The 15,125-nt window shown below is 34.3% G+C and overlaps 1 protein-coding gene across 10 annotated transcripts in view; it reads right to left on the reverse strand.

Moving 5' to 3' along the window:
* SIPA1L2 (signal induced proliferation associated 1 like 2) overlaps window positions 1-15,125 on the reverse strand; it is a 151,010-nt gene that overhangs the window by 15,701 nt on the left and 120,184 nt on the right. For all 10 annotated transcript variants that reach the window (XM_074863136.1, XM_074863142.1, XM_074863140.1 and 7 more), the window contains 4 exons: window positions 12,432-12,820; window positions 8,538-8,762; window positions 5,837-5,990; window positions 2,809-3,028 (listed from right to left, as the gene is read on the reverse strand). In XM_074863136.1, coding sequence (XP_074719237.1) covers window positions 2,809-3,028; window positions 5,837-5,990; window positions 8,538-8,762; window positions 12,432-12,820 — 988 coding nt within the window. The remainder of the gene's footprint in view (window positions 1-2,808; window positions 3,029-5,836; window positions 5,991-8,537; window positions 8,763-12,431; window positions 12,821-15,125) is intronic.

The raw sequence follows: 15,125 nt of genomic DNA on the forward strand, positions 1-15,125 counted from the left end.
CATACTAGAGTCACTCAACGTGAACAGCACTGTCTCAGTTAGGGAATCTCTAATGTCCCTAAGGTAAAATTCCAGGGTTCTCAGCTACATGAGTTCTGCTTTCTGGTTTAAGTTAAAAATAAGATAAAATGAAATAAATCTTTCTGCATTTGTGTACTGTGTGCAATCAACAGCACTCAACTGTCAGAGCTTGCATTTCAGGCTTTACTGAAAGCAACTCTTCTTTCACTTCACTCCCCCCAGTGATAAAATAATTAAAAAAAAAATGTAGCTTCATTTTCTCATCTCTCCCACAGTCAACACTGCACACAGTTGAGTTTCTTTTCCATACTTGCATGGTCATTCTTGCTGATAACTCTGCTTTTGCAGTAAACTGAAACCCTTCAGCTTGCTTATTATGCTTTGTTTTAGTGCTGCCTTGCTTACCTATTAATCACACTCTTTTCCTTGCTAGAGGGATCTCAGGAGACTTGGTGTTGCCACAATATTTCATGTAATAACATGCAAGAATGTATCTTTCTAAAATTAATATCAGCCAAACCCACAATATTTCCACTGATTTCAGTAAACATTAAATATCAATAGAATGAAAATGTTTCAAGATCATAAACATATGTATTTTACAAAAGACATTATTATGACAGCTAAGAATCCTGGTATCTAAAACTACAACCTCAAGCTAAAATTATACATGAAGAAGAAACCACTGCTATAGAATGTAAATACCTGCTATGAAGTGATTACAAAAAATTTCCTAACAAGAGCCAAAGTTAGTTTCTTATATGGAGATACTGACTAGCCTTACTTTGAAAACAAAGGTGGGGAAATGATGATGTGTTTGTTTCAGAGTGTGATTACAGATATCCAATTAAATCTCCCTTCAAAGAGCCATCATAAAAGATCCTATATTTCTAGTGCTGAAAGGAACTTTTATAATACAAAACCAGAAGCAGAAAACAGAGGTTGTGTATGAAAACAGCATGAACTACCGTGGATATCAACAATCAGCTTCATTTTGACTAACAGGATACTAGTTTTATGTTTTTTCCCAGCTATGTGTATAAATAACTTTTTGTATCTAAGAAGCAGCAAGAATGGAAAATAAGGTGTTTAAAACAGAAGTAATACACAAACCACTAAAATTTCACTTCTGGAAGAGCAGTATACAGTTTGAGTGTACACCATTAATTGCCTTGTGTCAATCTCTAGAATAAAAGAACACTGAAGGTTTGATCCCACTGCACATTTACTTTTACAAGAAATTGCTCTAAAAACACAGGCCTAACGTAGTAAAAGAAAAAAATACAGTCAGGTTGCCTGATTATATACATAGCTCCTTCATAGACTACAAAATCTACTGAATTAGTCTCAAATGAAACAAAATGGGTCTTCATTCTCTATCAGAAAAAGCAAAGGATCTTTTAATATTAAATTTATAGTAAAGAGTTTCACTCTGATAGAATATTTTTAGAATGGCAAAAGGTACACCAAGCATGCATTCCCATCTGAAGCAGGAATTCAGCACTTGTTTGCAAAACCAGTTTAAAATTAACCAGTGGTTAGTGACTAAAACTCAGTCTCATAGTTAAGGCCACTGTAACAAGAAAAGCATTTTGTATGAGGCTTACTTCTGAAAGTTAGCAAGTGACTGCTAGTTCCTGAAGGACACGATGAATGACGGAGCCCTTTCTAGTACTCTTTCAAGTCATCTGTCTGCATTCTCTCTGGATATGTGCCTACAAAAGTCCTTAATGCTTTCAAGAAATCCACCCGCATCTTATTTATTCACTATGGACTTCAGAGTCCACAATCGCTTTACTGTTTTTTGAAATTGCGGTCAGCTGTGATGCAATATTAAAGTAGCTAACTAAAAGTGCCTTTTTTTTTTTTGCAGATTGGGTGTCCCCTATAGGTCAGCCTAAAATAATTGAGAAGTGAAGAGATTTAGCATTTTTTAAAAAACAATTCACTCTTATTAAATATATAAATATGGATATGTAGCATAAAGATATGTATCTGCCTGCAAAGATTTGGTCTGTGGTATATAAGCAGACATATTTTTCAAATTTCCTCTTTTTTGTTTGTAGTTTTCATAATTTTTGTTCCATTATTTTCCACAAAATTACTACATACGTTATAGCTCATCACTCCATATTGGAATTATTGCAAGATAAGCATATAATAAAGATCTTGCTCATGAAGATCTCACAAGAGACACCTAAAATAGTTTTAATTTAGCACCCCAGACTACTCTTTTTCTGTCATGAAAAATGAAGTGTTATTTGCAATGGTTTTACTAACATGTCAAAAAAAAGTATCAGCAAATTCAGTGTTGAAATTGGAGATGATGATAACAACTATTGCACATTTTCTTTTAAGATGTTACCAAAAGGATCACCTAAATAGAAGCTGTCCCATTTAGCTATTATTTGGAATATATTTGTGAATATTTCAGTAATTTGAATGCATACAAAAAATAAACAAATAAAAATACTAAAATAAAACAGGCCAGCTTGGCTTAATTAGGTCACCACTTTGTTCTTCAGACAAATGTTTGTTGGCTATCACTAGTCTCATGAAAAAATTTTTTGTGAAGTAAAAGTGAATTCTATCTCCAAACATGGTAAATCTGAATTGATCACTAAGGCAAGCATAAGCATGTACTGCTGACCAAACAGGCTTTTACTAGGATATCTAGAACATTGATCTGTCATTTCATAATTTCACCTTAAAAGTAAAATCTCACTTAATATTTGGTGATTTATTACAAATAATCCAAACTCAGCAATGACAGCAACAATTACTTACTTCTCAGATTTCCCATTCCAGGAGTCAAGCTCATTCTTGGAGGTAATGTGCTGTGATACGGTGGAGTAGTGCTGAATAAGATGTCATTTGGCAAGGCCTGGTCTAGCATTGAACTTCGAGAGCTAGCATATGAAGATCCTCTTCGATTGCTACATATACTCTCATCAGAAAGGGTACGGTAAAGTGTCCTCCGTGGAGAAAGGTTTCCATAAAATGAAAACTAAACATCAAAATATGAAGATATAAAACCATGTATTACTGGTTAAAATAATTCACACAATCATGTCCCATCATCAGTTCTTGGGAGTAATTTTCTGGGCAGGCACTCTGGAAGTCTTGAGCCAGTACACAAGATCAGAGGTTTGTTCCACCATATCAGATCTACTGGGGCCTCAAAGGAGTTACTGAACTGGATGTTCATACTTCCTCTTGATATTTTGGAACATATCATCATGAATTTATCAGATCTGTATAGTTTTATTAATTCTGAAATGTTAAATAAAACCTCCATAGCCTTATGACAGCAATGTGTTGCAGAAATATATATAAGGTTACCAACTCTGGCAACATTTATTCAAGACTATACATAGAACTGCTTGATTTTAATTTGAAATGACTTCAAATGTTAAACATTCTGAACTGATACATGGTGCAATATAATTCATTGGACGATAAAAATGACTTGAGACACTGCATCTCTCCAGATATGATGAAGTAGACTTAGAAAAGAGGATAATGGAGTTCAGTGAAAATTGTTTATGCATTTCACAAAGTTACTTGAACCATAACTCAAATATCTACAGTAAAACAAGATGTTACTGTATTGTAAAACTGGGCCATTCCACTTCATAAGTCATTCTTCAGTACTGCAAATCCAGTTATTCTTCACATCTACAAATGTCAGTTATTGCCTTAATTATTTTAACTGGTTTGTCCTGCATATAACAATTTAATGTCCTGTCCTGTTTTCTTTGTAATTAATTATGAGTTGCACACTCCTTATGCAGAATGTATGCTTAAGAGCAGTAGCTTTTTAAAACAGTGAATATAGCATAGGATTAAAGATATCTACATTGTAATATTTCTGATAAAACTTGCTCACTGATGAATACTTCCAGAAGGAATACACAGAAACGCTCATTCATGCCACAAGACACAGTCTTTACAAAATACTTAAATATACTTCACAGTGCTAGTTTGGGAAAGCATCTCTCTTCATGACAATACAGAACATGCTCAAATGTCAAAATGCTTAACTGTGTCCCAGAGAAAATTGAGGCAGATATTCAGCTTCTAATCTAGGAAAGCATCAAAATACTACACCGGTTCTAGAGATTTGCCTGAAACAGATATGGGCTGCAGGAATAAACATAATTCAAAACTTTATTTTAACACATACGTAAAGTGATCATAACAATAGACATAAGCAACATCCTTAAAGGAACAGATATGTGGTATCCTTCTATTAGCAGTGCTTAAAGAATATCAAAAGACCCTAAGCCTAATTAGGGACCACATTGGGCAAAGGGTTTAAAGCCTTCACCCTCTGAATTGATGGGTCTCCGATACTCTTTCCGGCACTCAAGATTCCCAGCAAGCATCCTGCTGCAATTCTTGGCTGTTACTCAAGTCTCCTCAACTTTATACTGCATCTTCTGTCTATAAAGGTTGTTCACTAGTTATCCTAACGTGTTGTATGTTAATTGTTGGAGCTTTACAGAGTTTCCTTTCAGGGACCAACAAAAATTAAACATTACATAGAGGGCCCAATTATTCCCTGATCTATGAAGAAGGTCAAACCAAACCAAACCAAAAACGTGATTTGATTCTGTAGAATCTTACATATTCAGAAAATTCCTTCCTGGCTTCGTTGTCAAAGACAACTGATTCACCTATACCAAGATTAGTACCCTCTATGAAGACATAATCAAAGTCTGAATACTGCCGAGCCCTACAGCTGGGGATCCCCTGGAAGTCAGGGGCTATGGTCTCTCTCACTTAATGAGCTTTTGTTTGGGTGTCTTGAGAGGGGAAGGGGACAGCAGTAATTTATCTCAGGATGGCCACACCTCCTCACTCCTTGTTTCTTATTTAGGTAGACAGAAACATCGGCAGCTCTTGAAATCACCACAGAAAACCAATTATTGTATCAATCATGAATCATAAAAACCTCTACAACATTATTCATGAGAATTCAAACACATAAAATGCATACTTAACATACTGCATGTTAAAAAAATATGATCTGAATTTTAAATTCAACTCTGCACTTAGAGGATTCCCATGTGTTGCTTTTGTTCAGACACGATGATTATGCTATTTAGCACATTGTATAAACACAGTGTGTTAAGAGAGCATTGAGTTAATACTGAAGTGTGAAAATGATCTCAAGCAATTTAATTGCTTTGTGCTTTATTCTACATTAAGCACAGAATTCAGAATCATGTATACTTTGGGGAGTAGTAAAGTTTAAGTTCTCTATCCATGTTTTTGTGAACTTTGAAATATTACCGATTGTCTTCATACTATAAAGATTAGATGTATGCTCTCCACTAGCACTGACAATTATGCCTTTTGAGCAGTTGCCACTGATACCTACATGAAAGTGTGATTCAGACTTCAGACTTGTTGGTACTGAGTATCACAGGGCAGAGGAACATGGGCTATTTCTATTCATGTGCCTTAATATCATATGAGGTGTATAAATTTAGGCATCCAACCTTGAAAATGTTACTTTTAATCTTTGAAACTACAATTAAGTAGCTCAACCTGCACCTGTCTGCTCAAACTAAGCAAAGACATGCTTAAACAAATGCTGTATTTCATACATAATCATCAAACTAGATACCATTTTCATATTGTGGGAAATGATATTTCGGCACTTATGGTCAGTATTCATAGCATCCCAGTGGAATATACTTAGCTTGTACAAAATGATGTTGCTTTCTATAGCAATTTTGGGAATATCAAAAATTCATTTCTAAGGTAACTGTGTCTGACACACACAGAGCTGAAGAAGGTAGCTAACCTTTCTTCTCCCCTCCTCCATGGAGAGGCTGTCTGGCAGCATCAACTTCAGAAAATCTTCTTTGGACAAGACTTGCTGGCTTTCAACAATGGCATTCCTCACAGAAGTTTGCAGTGGACTTGATGCAGACACAGCATCAATATCATCATACACTCTGTTGAGACAATTGGTGTTTTTAGCAGGAGAAGCAATAATGCTCTTGGATTTAAAAGACTGCATTTTCTGTCACAAAGTAAAAATTGTTAGAATTCTCTCCTGACACAGCACACTTATTTAGAACAATTTTCTGATCATTTTATATTTATGAAACTGTTTGTGGATCCAAAATGAAATTCTTAAACCACTGAAAAATCAATTTTAGGAATTCTAAAGAACAATTTAAAAAAGCATAATGCTTGTTTCTCCTAGCTTGCCTCTCTCTTTTTACACACCACACTTCTCTATTGTTAAAGTTAGAAATGTCAAAACATTTCTAATAGTTCATCACAAAATAGTTTAAGTTTTGCTTCTTTAGCAAATAAGAAAATCAGTATCTTATACTGTGATATTTTATCCAGCTTCACAATCTAGCAAAATTACTATGGTCATCAATGGCAACATTTGAAGAGTATTGGTAATCAATTATGTCATGTGGCAAGTATGTTTTATTATCAGCAATTTCATAAAGCTCTTTAGATTGATAAAACAGCTGTCTTCCTTAATTATTAGCATATAAAAATGTATTTACAGTCAACAAAAGACTGTCAAACTGAATTACTATCTTTCAGCTTCCTTCCAGTGAGAAAGAAGAGAGAGAATTTTAACAGATTTACTCTGGAAATGCAATTGAAGGAATAGAGATTCCCAGTCACACAGAACATACATTTGAAGCTATTACTTACTGCCAAGTGCAGCATAATCAGTGACTCTGCCTTCAGCAGAGAGGAAACAAGCTTTGCAATGGTAAAGTGTAATTCTCAGTGAATTATATCCTACAGTGGCACAACATTCAGCAATTGACCTGATTTTCATCATCATTGCTAATTAGAGATGTTATTTTATTTCAACACAATTATCCTCAGAGAGATATTTCCTCTTTGTGATGTATAGAAAGCTTTCCTAGAAAGGAAGAGGTGAAGCAACTCTGTACATCATGGAAAAAAATGAAAATATTTTCTGATATATGAAGTACTGCCATATTGAATTAATATTTCTTAAATAGAACTAGGTCTTGAAGATACTTTTCCAAATTGCTGTGGTTTCAGTCTAAATACCATGGTTCATTATGAAATTTTGGTTTAAGGGTTCCATTCCAAATGAAGAGAAATGTTTCAGGAGTTCATCAACTTCAAAATGCAAAAACTTGTGGGAATCGATGAAGTTACCACTACTAAGTGCAATAGTACAACTGAACAATTTAAGCAATTAAAACACTGGGACAGGGGGAAATGAAATCAGTACAATAACACTAAGAAATACAAATAACCAGGACAGGAAGGTAGTAACATCATCTACTTCTGAAAATCAGGCTCATATTTTATAGCACATATATTCTAGCTTATATTTTTAAATATGAATCTTGCCATAAATATGCACATATACGCAATATGAGATATTAGATGCAAATAACCCATTCCCATTAAAAAAAGAGTAATGCCATATTAAACATTTGAAAATCAGGTACTGCATGTCATCTTCTCAATTTATAGAGATATATAGGGCTGCCTATGATTTGTTGGGAGATAGAACTGAAGAGCTTATGCACAAAAAGAAAGCAAGGAGGTTATCTGAGAAGATGATTTTGCAGATAACAGGAATTTAAAGGTTAGCTTTAAACAGCAGCACTGGGAAAGTATCATCTCTATCTATATTTGAGATACTGCAACTTTTCCTTTGAGTGCAAACCTTTTTCATCCACCTAAGAACACATTTCTCATGAGCTATTCCTGTGTTAAGCTGTACATATAGCTGTTAGCTAGAACTGCTCTGAATATTTTTGTCTAAATGTCACTTGCTAGAAAAATATATAGTTTTATTGAAGCCTGCACACTTTGTAGTCTTGTGAAGAGAGGGTCAGATATATCCACAATTAATCTTTTTCTTGTGGGGTTCTAACCAGCAGTTTGTACTTGTTAATTAAAAACAAAGTCAGAAAAAGATATCAAAGAACCACTAAAATACCCGCAACTGGCACTGATTTTTTAAAATTATCTACCATAGATCACTGATACGTTTAGGGTCTTCTCTCTCATTTGTAATGTACTAGCCAATGTAATAGGCAACAAGGTAGTAAGGTTTACTACAGAAACATCAAGAAGTAAGCTTTTTTCAACTAACTAAAGTTCCTCAAGATTTGTAGAAAAGGTGTTTAAGACCTTAACAAAATTGCACATTCCCAATTGTTTCCTAGAGATTCAAAATGGATATCCAGAATGTCTGACATAGCCATACATTTTGGCCTACTCATATTTTTAGAAACTTCTGTCAGTTTGCTTTATTTGACAATGGAAAAAAAATGTAGCTGAATAGAATAGAGGAGAAAACAGTATACTGTGCAGCCTTTTTTTCTTTTTTTGGATATACCTTTGATACATAAAGGTGCAGAAAAAAAACCAAAATTTGAAAGCTAAATGGAATTTGTAATTTTTCTTTTTGTCTATCCTATTTTAAAATTTATTTTCATTACCATTCTTCCCCCAACAAAGTTAAACAGAGTTCTTACTCATGGCATTCAGAAACTTCAGATTCTTCAGGTGTAGGACTTCCTTCTGATTTTTTCCATCCAATGACATATTTACTCACTGCTCCTTGTCTGTGGTATGGTTTTGAAACTGACCCAGGAATCTGTTGACTACTATTCTGTGACACTATATAGACTTTGGAGGTATCTAGGGAGCCACTCTTCTTAGAGCAATGTGTTGATGGGCTTCCTGAATGATGTGACCCGCTGAAAAAGTAAAGAAAACACACAAAAGCAAAAATTAAATCTGCTATACAACAACAAATCAAAAACATTTCACCTGGTATGAAGCTATAATTCTTAATGTTAAGTTCTTCTCACAATTAAAATCAAGGTAGCGATACTGGTGCAATAATTTTATACGTACCAGCAGCATATACATTAAAGCTCTTTGAGAACAGAATTGTGATGAGTTTCTAAAACAAGTAATGTATATAATTCAACATGCTGAAATGCCAGTGCAAACTGATAGGAATTAAAAGACTAAGTTCAAGACATATCTAGAATTTCTGTGTGAATTTTTAAGTAAATATGTACACACACATTATAAATGGTATAATTCCATTTACATCAAGAACTGTATGGGGAATTACCCCAAATATCTCTCTAATTACAAAACTTACATGCTTTTCCACTGCATGTTAATTTTGCCATTCACACCAGTTTAAACTGTGTCTTTCATTCAGTACCATTTAGAATTTAATATTAACAGAAGTAAATTTCAGTTCAACAAAAGCAGTCCTCTGGATAATTTTAATAGCCTCTTTTATTATGAATAATAGCACTAGTAGGCACTAATGAAACCTTTTACTGAAGACTCTCAAAATTATTTAAAATTAACTAAAACAAACACTTCCTTGAAGAATAAATTTCTTCTTTTCATCTTGGAGTTGAAGTAAGCAAAACATTCAGAAACCAAGTGCCTTGCCTGAAATTAGAGGCTGGAATCTGAAGCAGCAGCTCCTAACTTTCATTGTTGGTTTACAAATACCAAACACAGTTCTATCTTTTAATCTAATCACCAGACCACTGGATTAATTCACAGAGGACCAGAAGGTGTTGCTGAAAGTGTAACAGACACGGCTACTTTGCTGTCCATGCAGAATCAGATACAAGCAATGCACATGCATAGAAGCCATTAGATCAAATTAAAATGCCTACTGTGGAAGAAAGTTGAATCATTAAGGCAATGGATTAATAATTTTAATCACAGTTAGTATGTGCATTTAATCTTAAAACCAATTTATTTTCTCTCCTCTCTTCTCTCTTCCTCCCCAAAAAGTAGAAACAAGATTATGAGGCTTTGGGAGGAAGAAAATAAAGTGGGTGATATTAAAAGCTTTTTTTCTTGCTATCCTTGCAAATATGCAAATAAATTATGTGAAGATGTGGTGAAGAAAATAATTCAGTTATGAAATATTGAAATCTAAAGATGAAGCAAACATTGAAGCACAATGTAAAATACATATTAGATTGACAGCAAGGATATCCAGAGGATTAGACTTCTATTTGTAACTAAATTTAAGAAAAAATGAACATCCAAACTAATTCTGTAGGTTTTAAATAAGGGAATATTTTTGAAGTGAAGAAATAAAATGCTTATAAAAGCCTGTTTTTAGATAATGAGTTCAATGCAATGGTTGGAACACGAAGTATATATTTTTAGGATCCAAAAGATGTTCTATGTAAGAAACAAAGTAAAACTAAAAGCAATGAAGCTAAGCTGTTTAGCTGCAGTAACATGAAGGTATTTGATAATTCATGTGCATAATTAATATAAAACCATTAATAACAGAGCTGTGAGACATAATGTTGTGTGTAGCTCAAGTCAGTCTTGTAGTTTGAGATACTGTTTCCCACAGCAGGTTTAATTCTGTAAATCTTACTTGGACACTATAGTATTTTTTTCAATGGGTTCTTTATCTGATGATGTTAGAGAATCAGGCCAGTATCTTTCAACCAACCAACATCTTTCCTGGGCATTGCACTTTATCTATTCAGTAAACAGAATAAAATTTTAATAAAGAAATGTTGCATACAGATCAATGACATTCCACCAGTCTGTGGGCTTGTTTCTTGAAGTTTTACACTGTTTAGCTACTGCAGAACAAGTTTACTATTTAACATTCATAAATATAATTGTGAATGAATGCCTCAATAGTGTTAGAATTTCATCATTGTAGATTATGAAGAAATACAAACTCAATGTCTGATCAGCTGGAAAATATATATAGGATTCAGCAGCAGATATCACATGTTTATATGTTAACTCAACTATCTTATGTCTGTTTGAACATGGCAGTGTTGCAGCATCACAGCTATAAAATTAGATATTTTTTAATAATGCATGCACCTGCAGGTGCTGTATAGGTGATGTCAGCTTTTAAACCCAACTGCAAAATTATTTATCACTCCAATGTAATTTGAAGGATATGTAAGCAAAGTTTAAATAAAACAGTCGGGTCACATAACGCATGTTTCACATTTTCCTATAGCAAAAGGATTTGGCTTACAAATTAGAAGATGATCATTTGAAAACATTGCTATTGCCAAAGTGGAATTGGGCAATCCTAATGTGAGTTGTCATCTCAACAATAATTACTAATTTGGAAATGCCTAGGTAAACTCACTTAAAATCTATACGCTTTTTTTTTTTTTAAATTTTAATTGATCCATAAAATGTAAAATGCAGATTACTTAATGGTTGCCTGGCACTTTAAATATGACAGCTGCCACACAAGTGCTGAGAATACATATTCTAACCAACTAATAGATTAGAAATCTATTTCAGCTCATTATGATGAAGTCCTAGAAACACAGAGCTTATTTCTAGTGCTTTAGAAGTCTCAATATATAAAATTAAGTCTCAACCCACACAAAGCAGAGTAAATCTGGAGCTTCTGCATTATCACAGGGTAGTGAAAGCTTAAAAGCTTACTGTGAAAGCATTTACTTAGTTTTCACAATAGTCTATACAATAGTCTGTAATATCTTCTACAACTTGTGAAAAAAATCTAGAGGTCAGAGTAAGCATACAAGACTAATTCACTCATGTCAAACATATGAAGAAACAAGGATACAAGATATTATTTGATTATTGTACTGATTGACATTGAAAATATGAAAATCAGAGGGAAAGAAAAACAATTTCCTTCCATTCTTTACAGAGTGAAAGCCTTAACACATAGACCAAAACTTCAACTTCAAAGTCACCATAAAATGGGAATTGGGAGATAAAGGCAACCAGCTGTAGAAGTATACTTTCAAAGTCTGCTTTACAACAGATGTTGCCCTCTGAGCTCAAACCACAACAGCCATGCACACATTCCATTGGTAACAAAAAGAAGAGCTGAAAATCAATCAGAAATTCAATTCAACAAACAAAACTGAAAAGCATACATCACAATAATGTAAATTTGGGGTGGATGGTATGCAATTGAGTTTCACTATACATAAAAATTGTCCATCACTGTATGTAAAAGTTGTCCATTGTAATTCTGATTTCCCTTAGCATTAATCCCCAGGTAATTTGTTGCACTGTACTAAAAAAAAAAAAAAAAAAAGTATGTAAAATAAATTCTAGGTGCAAACTTCACTTTTACTGAGGGATGTTTCCCAACTTTAAAAATCTAAGCAACGTGCACAAGGTCACATATAAAGTCTCCATCAGATCTGGAAGTAGGGCTAGCTATGCTTTTTAGGTAGACTCATCAAAAATTGCCTGCAAATTGCTCATATAGGCATTTAAATACAACAAAAAATCAAAATCAGTTAAGTGCGCTTTCAAAGAAAGGTAAACATAATAACAACAATGAAAAAGAGTTCTCTGTATGTTAATCTATAATCCACAATCCCTAATTTGTGAGAAACACATACCTGGAATGAGAGGAGATTTCACTTAGGTCTCCCATACTGCCTTCAGCTGTATGACTGGTAGAAATAGCAGAGGTATAGCTATGAACAGCATAGATTTTAGCTGGATCATCATCTGGCCCAGGAGTTTCAGAAGACTCGGTCCACTGCTCAGTACGACAATGTACTCCAGACCTGCTGCCAGCAAGGTGCAAAGGGGCCAGAAGAGGAGCAGGCATGCAGGGAGCTGTATCAATTCCACTGTCAGTAGAAGCCCCCTTTATATATGTTAATCCAAGCAGCTCAGGATCCATCAGATCTCCAGAACCAAAGTGTTTTTCATCACTGTTGCTGGATGTATTACTGGATAGGGTGTTGCTGCTTGAGTGGCTTGAACAGCTTTTGTCTCCAATCTTAACAAGAAAATAAACAAAAAAAGACCCCCCTCAAATTAAATAGTAAAATATTTATTTTCATATAAATTACTGGATTTGTGACATTCAAAGACCATTTTATTATTTTTTTACAGTATGCTATAATATAACCACAAAATATGAAAAGACCTAATTATACCATCAGTTTCTATGAAATGAATTGCACAGTTGGCTAGACACATTAAAGGTTGATGTCACTGCAAATAAAAAGGCTCTAGTTCCATCTTCTATGGCAAATCTTAAGATCACACTTGAATTTTCTGATTATAGGACCAGCTTAACATCCATAAATTTGCATTGCTGAACAGTTAAAGTAAGTATTTGTTAAAGCTAGAAGCACTAGTAATTATTTGTTTAAACAAGTTCTACTGCAAACCTGAAAAACATCGAAGACTGAATTATCATTGGCTTTTTCCCAGTGTGGGTGAAATTTGCAGTTTAGCGGATCAAATCCAATTGGATGTGTGGCTAGTTAAACTGAAGCCAGTAACTTAAGTCACAGAGCCCTAAGCTAAGCATGGCTATTGAAGGGAAGAATTGTATCAGGCATTTGTGTCAATAAAGTTGGGGGGGGTTTGTTTTTTTAAAAGAGGTTTTACAGAGAGTTGGATTTATCTGTGTGACAGAGTAGCCAGAATAAGGGCAGATGGACTTCTATTAGTTAGAATCTAAGTGGGTGAATAACTTTTATGAGACCCCACTCCTAGCAGAAGCGTATAAACATAGCTGTTGCTCACACATTAAAGCAATTAGACAAGGCAGCCTTTCCAGAAATGATACTTCTATTCCATATGGAAATTAACAGGCTTCAAAATTTGAAAAAACTATTTTAGAAAAAAAGAAGGGGTTACACTGGCATTCATTCTAACCTTTACAAGATGGCTGTCACCTTAAAAACAATGGGATAATTGATAAAAATACAATGAGCAGTTTTTCCAAGGAGAGGGACTTGGAGAAAGGTGTCTGGAGAAAAGGCATGTCACTTCTTCCTGTAAATGTAAAATGGAACCAAAGTGGAAAGAAACGGGGGTCGAGCTCAAAGGCATAAAATTAGCCTCAGAAGACATATGGTATGTATGAACCTTCCCAAAAGTTTCCTGTGTGTTGCTGAATATACACACTTAGGCACCTTTCTGACCCTGCAAGCAGCAGAGAACCTGGACAACAGCTATTGATATAGACATCTTGAACTGCTCAAAGTTCACTATGGCCATAGTTAGGATAATTTTATGCATTAACTTGTGCCAAAAGAAATTATTGTATGAAAGCTCAGCATGGCCCTAATTGTTACATGTGGTTAAAGAATGTGTCGTGGAGCAAGATTTAAAAACAAAAACAAAACAAACAACAAACAAACCCAGAAAACCAAATCAAACCAAAACCCAGCAGGAATATGAAATTTATTCCAGGAGAACAAAGAGAGCTGGAAGATAGCCATTGAAATTCCCCTGACCTACTTTCCCCCAAGTTAAAACTGATAAAAAGACAGCATAGACATTTTTTTCTAATGTTTAAATATTTTTCAGAGTTCTTGTACGTTTGCTGTAGCGCTCTGTGTGAATTTCACTGGCTGGCAGAGAGTCATATGGTAAACTGAGCTGATGGGATGTACAAGAGAACATTACAAGGTCCTTAACAAGGACCTTTTTTTTTTTCTGTTTTACAGTATCTAACAACAAAATTGCCTCATTTTATTAGTATTATCTTTATAATAATGCTGGTTCTTTCTTTGTACAATATAGTACTTTTGCACCTACACTACACATATGCAAACACATAGGCAAACACAAACATAAGTCCATTATGAAATTTTCTGTTCAGATCCCCACCATCTTAAATGCATAATAGCTGCCATTAGCATAAAACTCTGAAGTTAAGCAAACTCATCATTTAACTTTGGTATTGGTGCTCTGCTTAATACTGACTGTTACATATACTGATTCTAGCTTCCTGTCAGCTTTGGCTTAAGGTAAAAGAAAGCAATTCTGTTTATGATAGCACTTTTTTCAAGAAGTATCAAGCTAGATTCTCATAAAGTATCAACATATATAAGATGAGAAACTGGCCTCATATTCTTACCAGTATAAGTCTAGAAATAGTGTACAGATTCCTACTACATATAGCAGGTTTTTCCATGTAACAAACACCAAAAAACCCAGAAGACTATGCATATCATTAGTGCACTTTCCATCACTAAGTCATTGAGGATTTTGCCATTACTGAAGACAAGTCACTAAACTAGGTAGACTAGAAATGTGTTTAGCATTCCCAACATACAAATGAC

The sequence above is a fragment of the Strix uralensis genome, chromosome 3, assembly GCF_047716275.1.
Source record: "Strix uralensis isolate ZFMK-TIS-50842 chromosome 3, bStrUra1, whole genome shotgun sequence".
NCBI lineage: Eukaryota > Metazoa > Chordata > Aves > Strigiformes > Strigidae > Strix > Strix uralensis.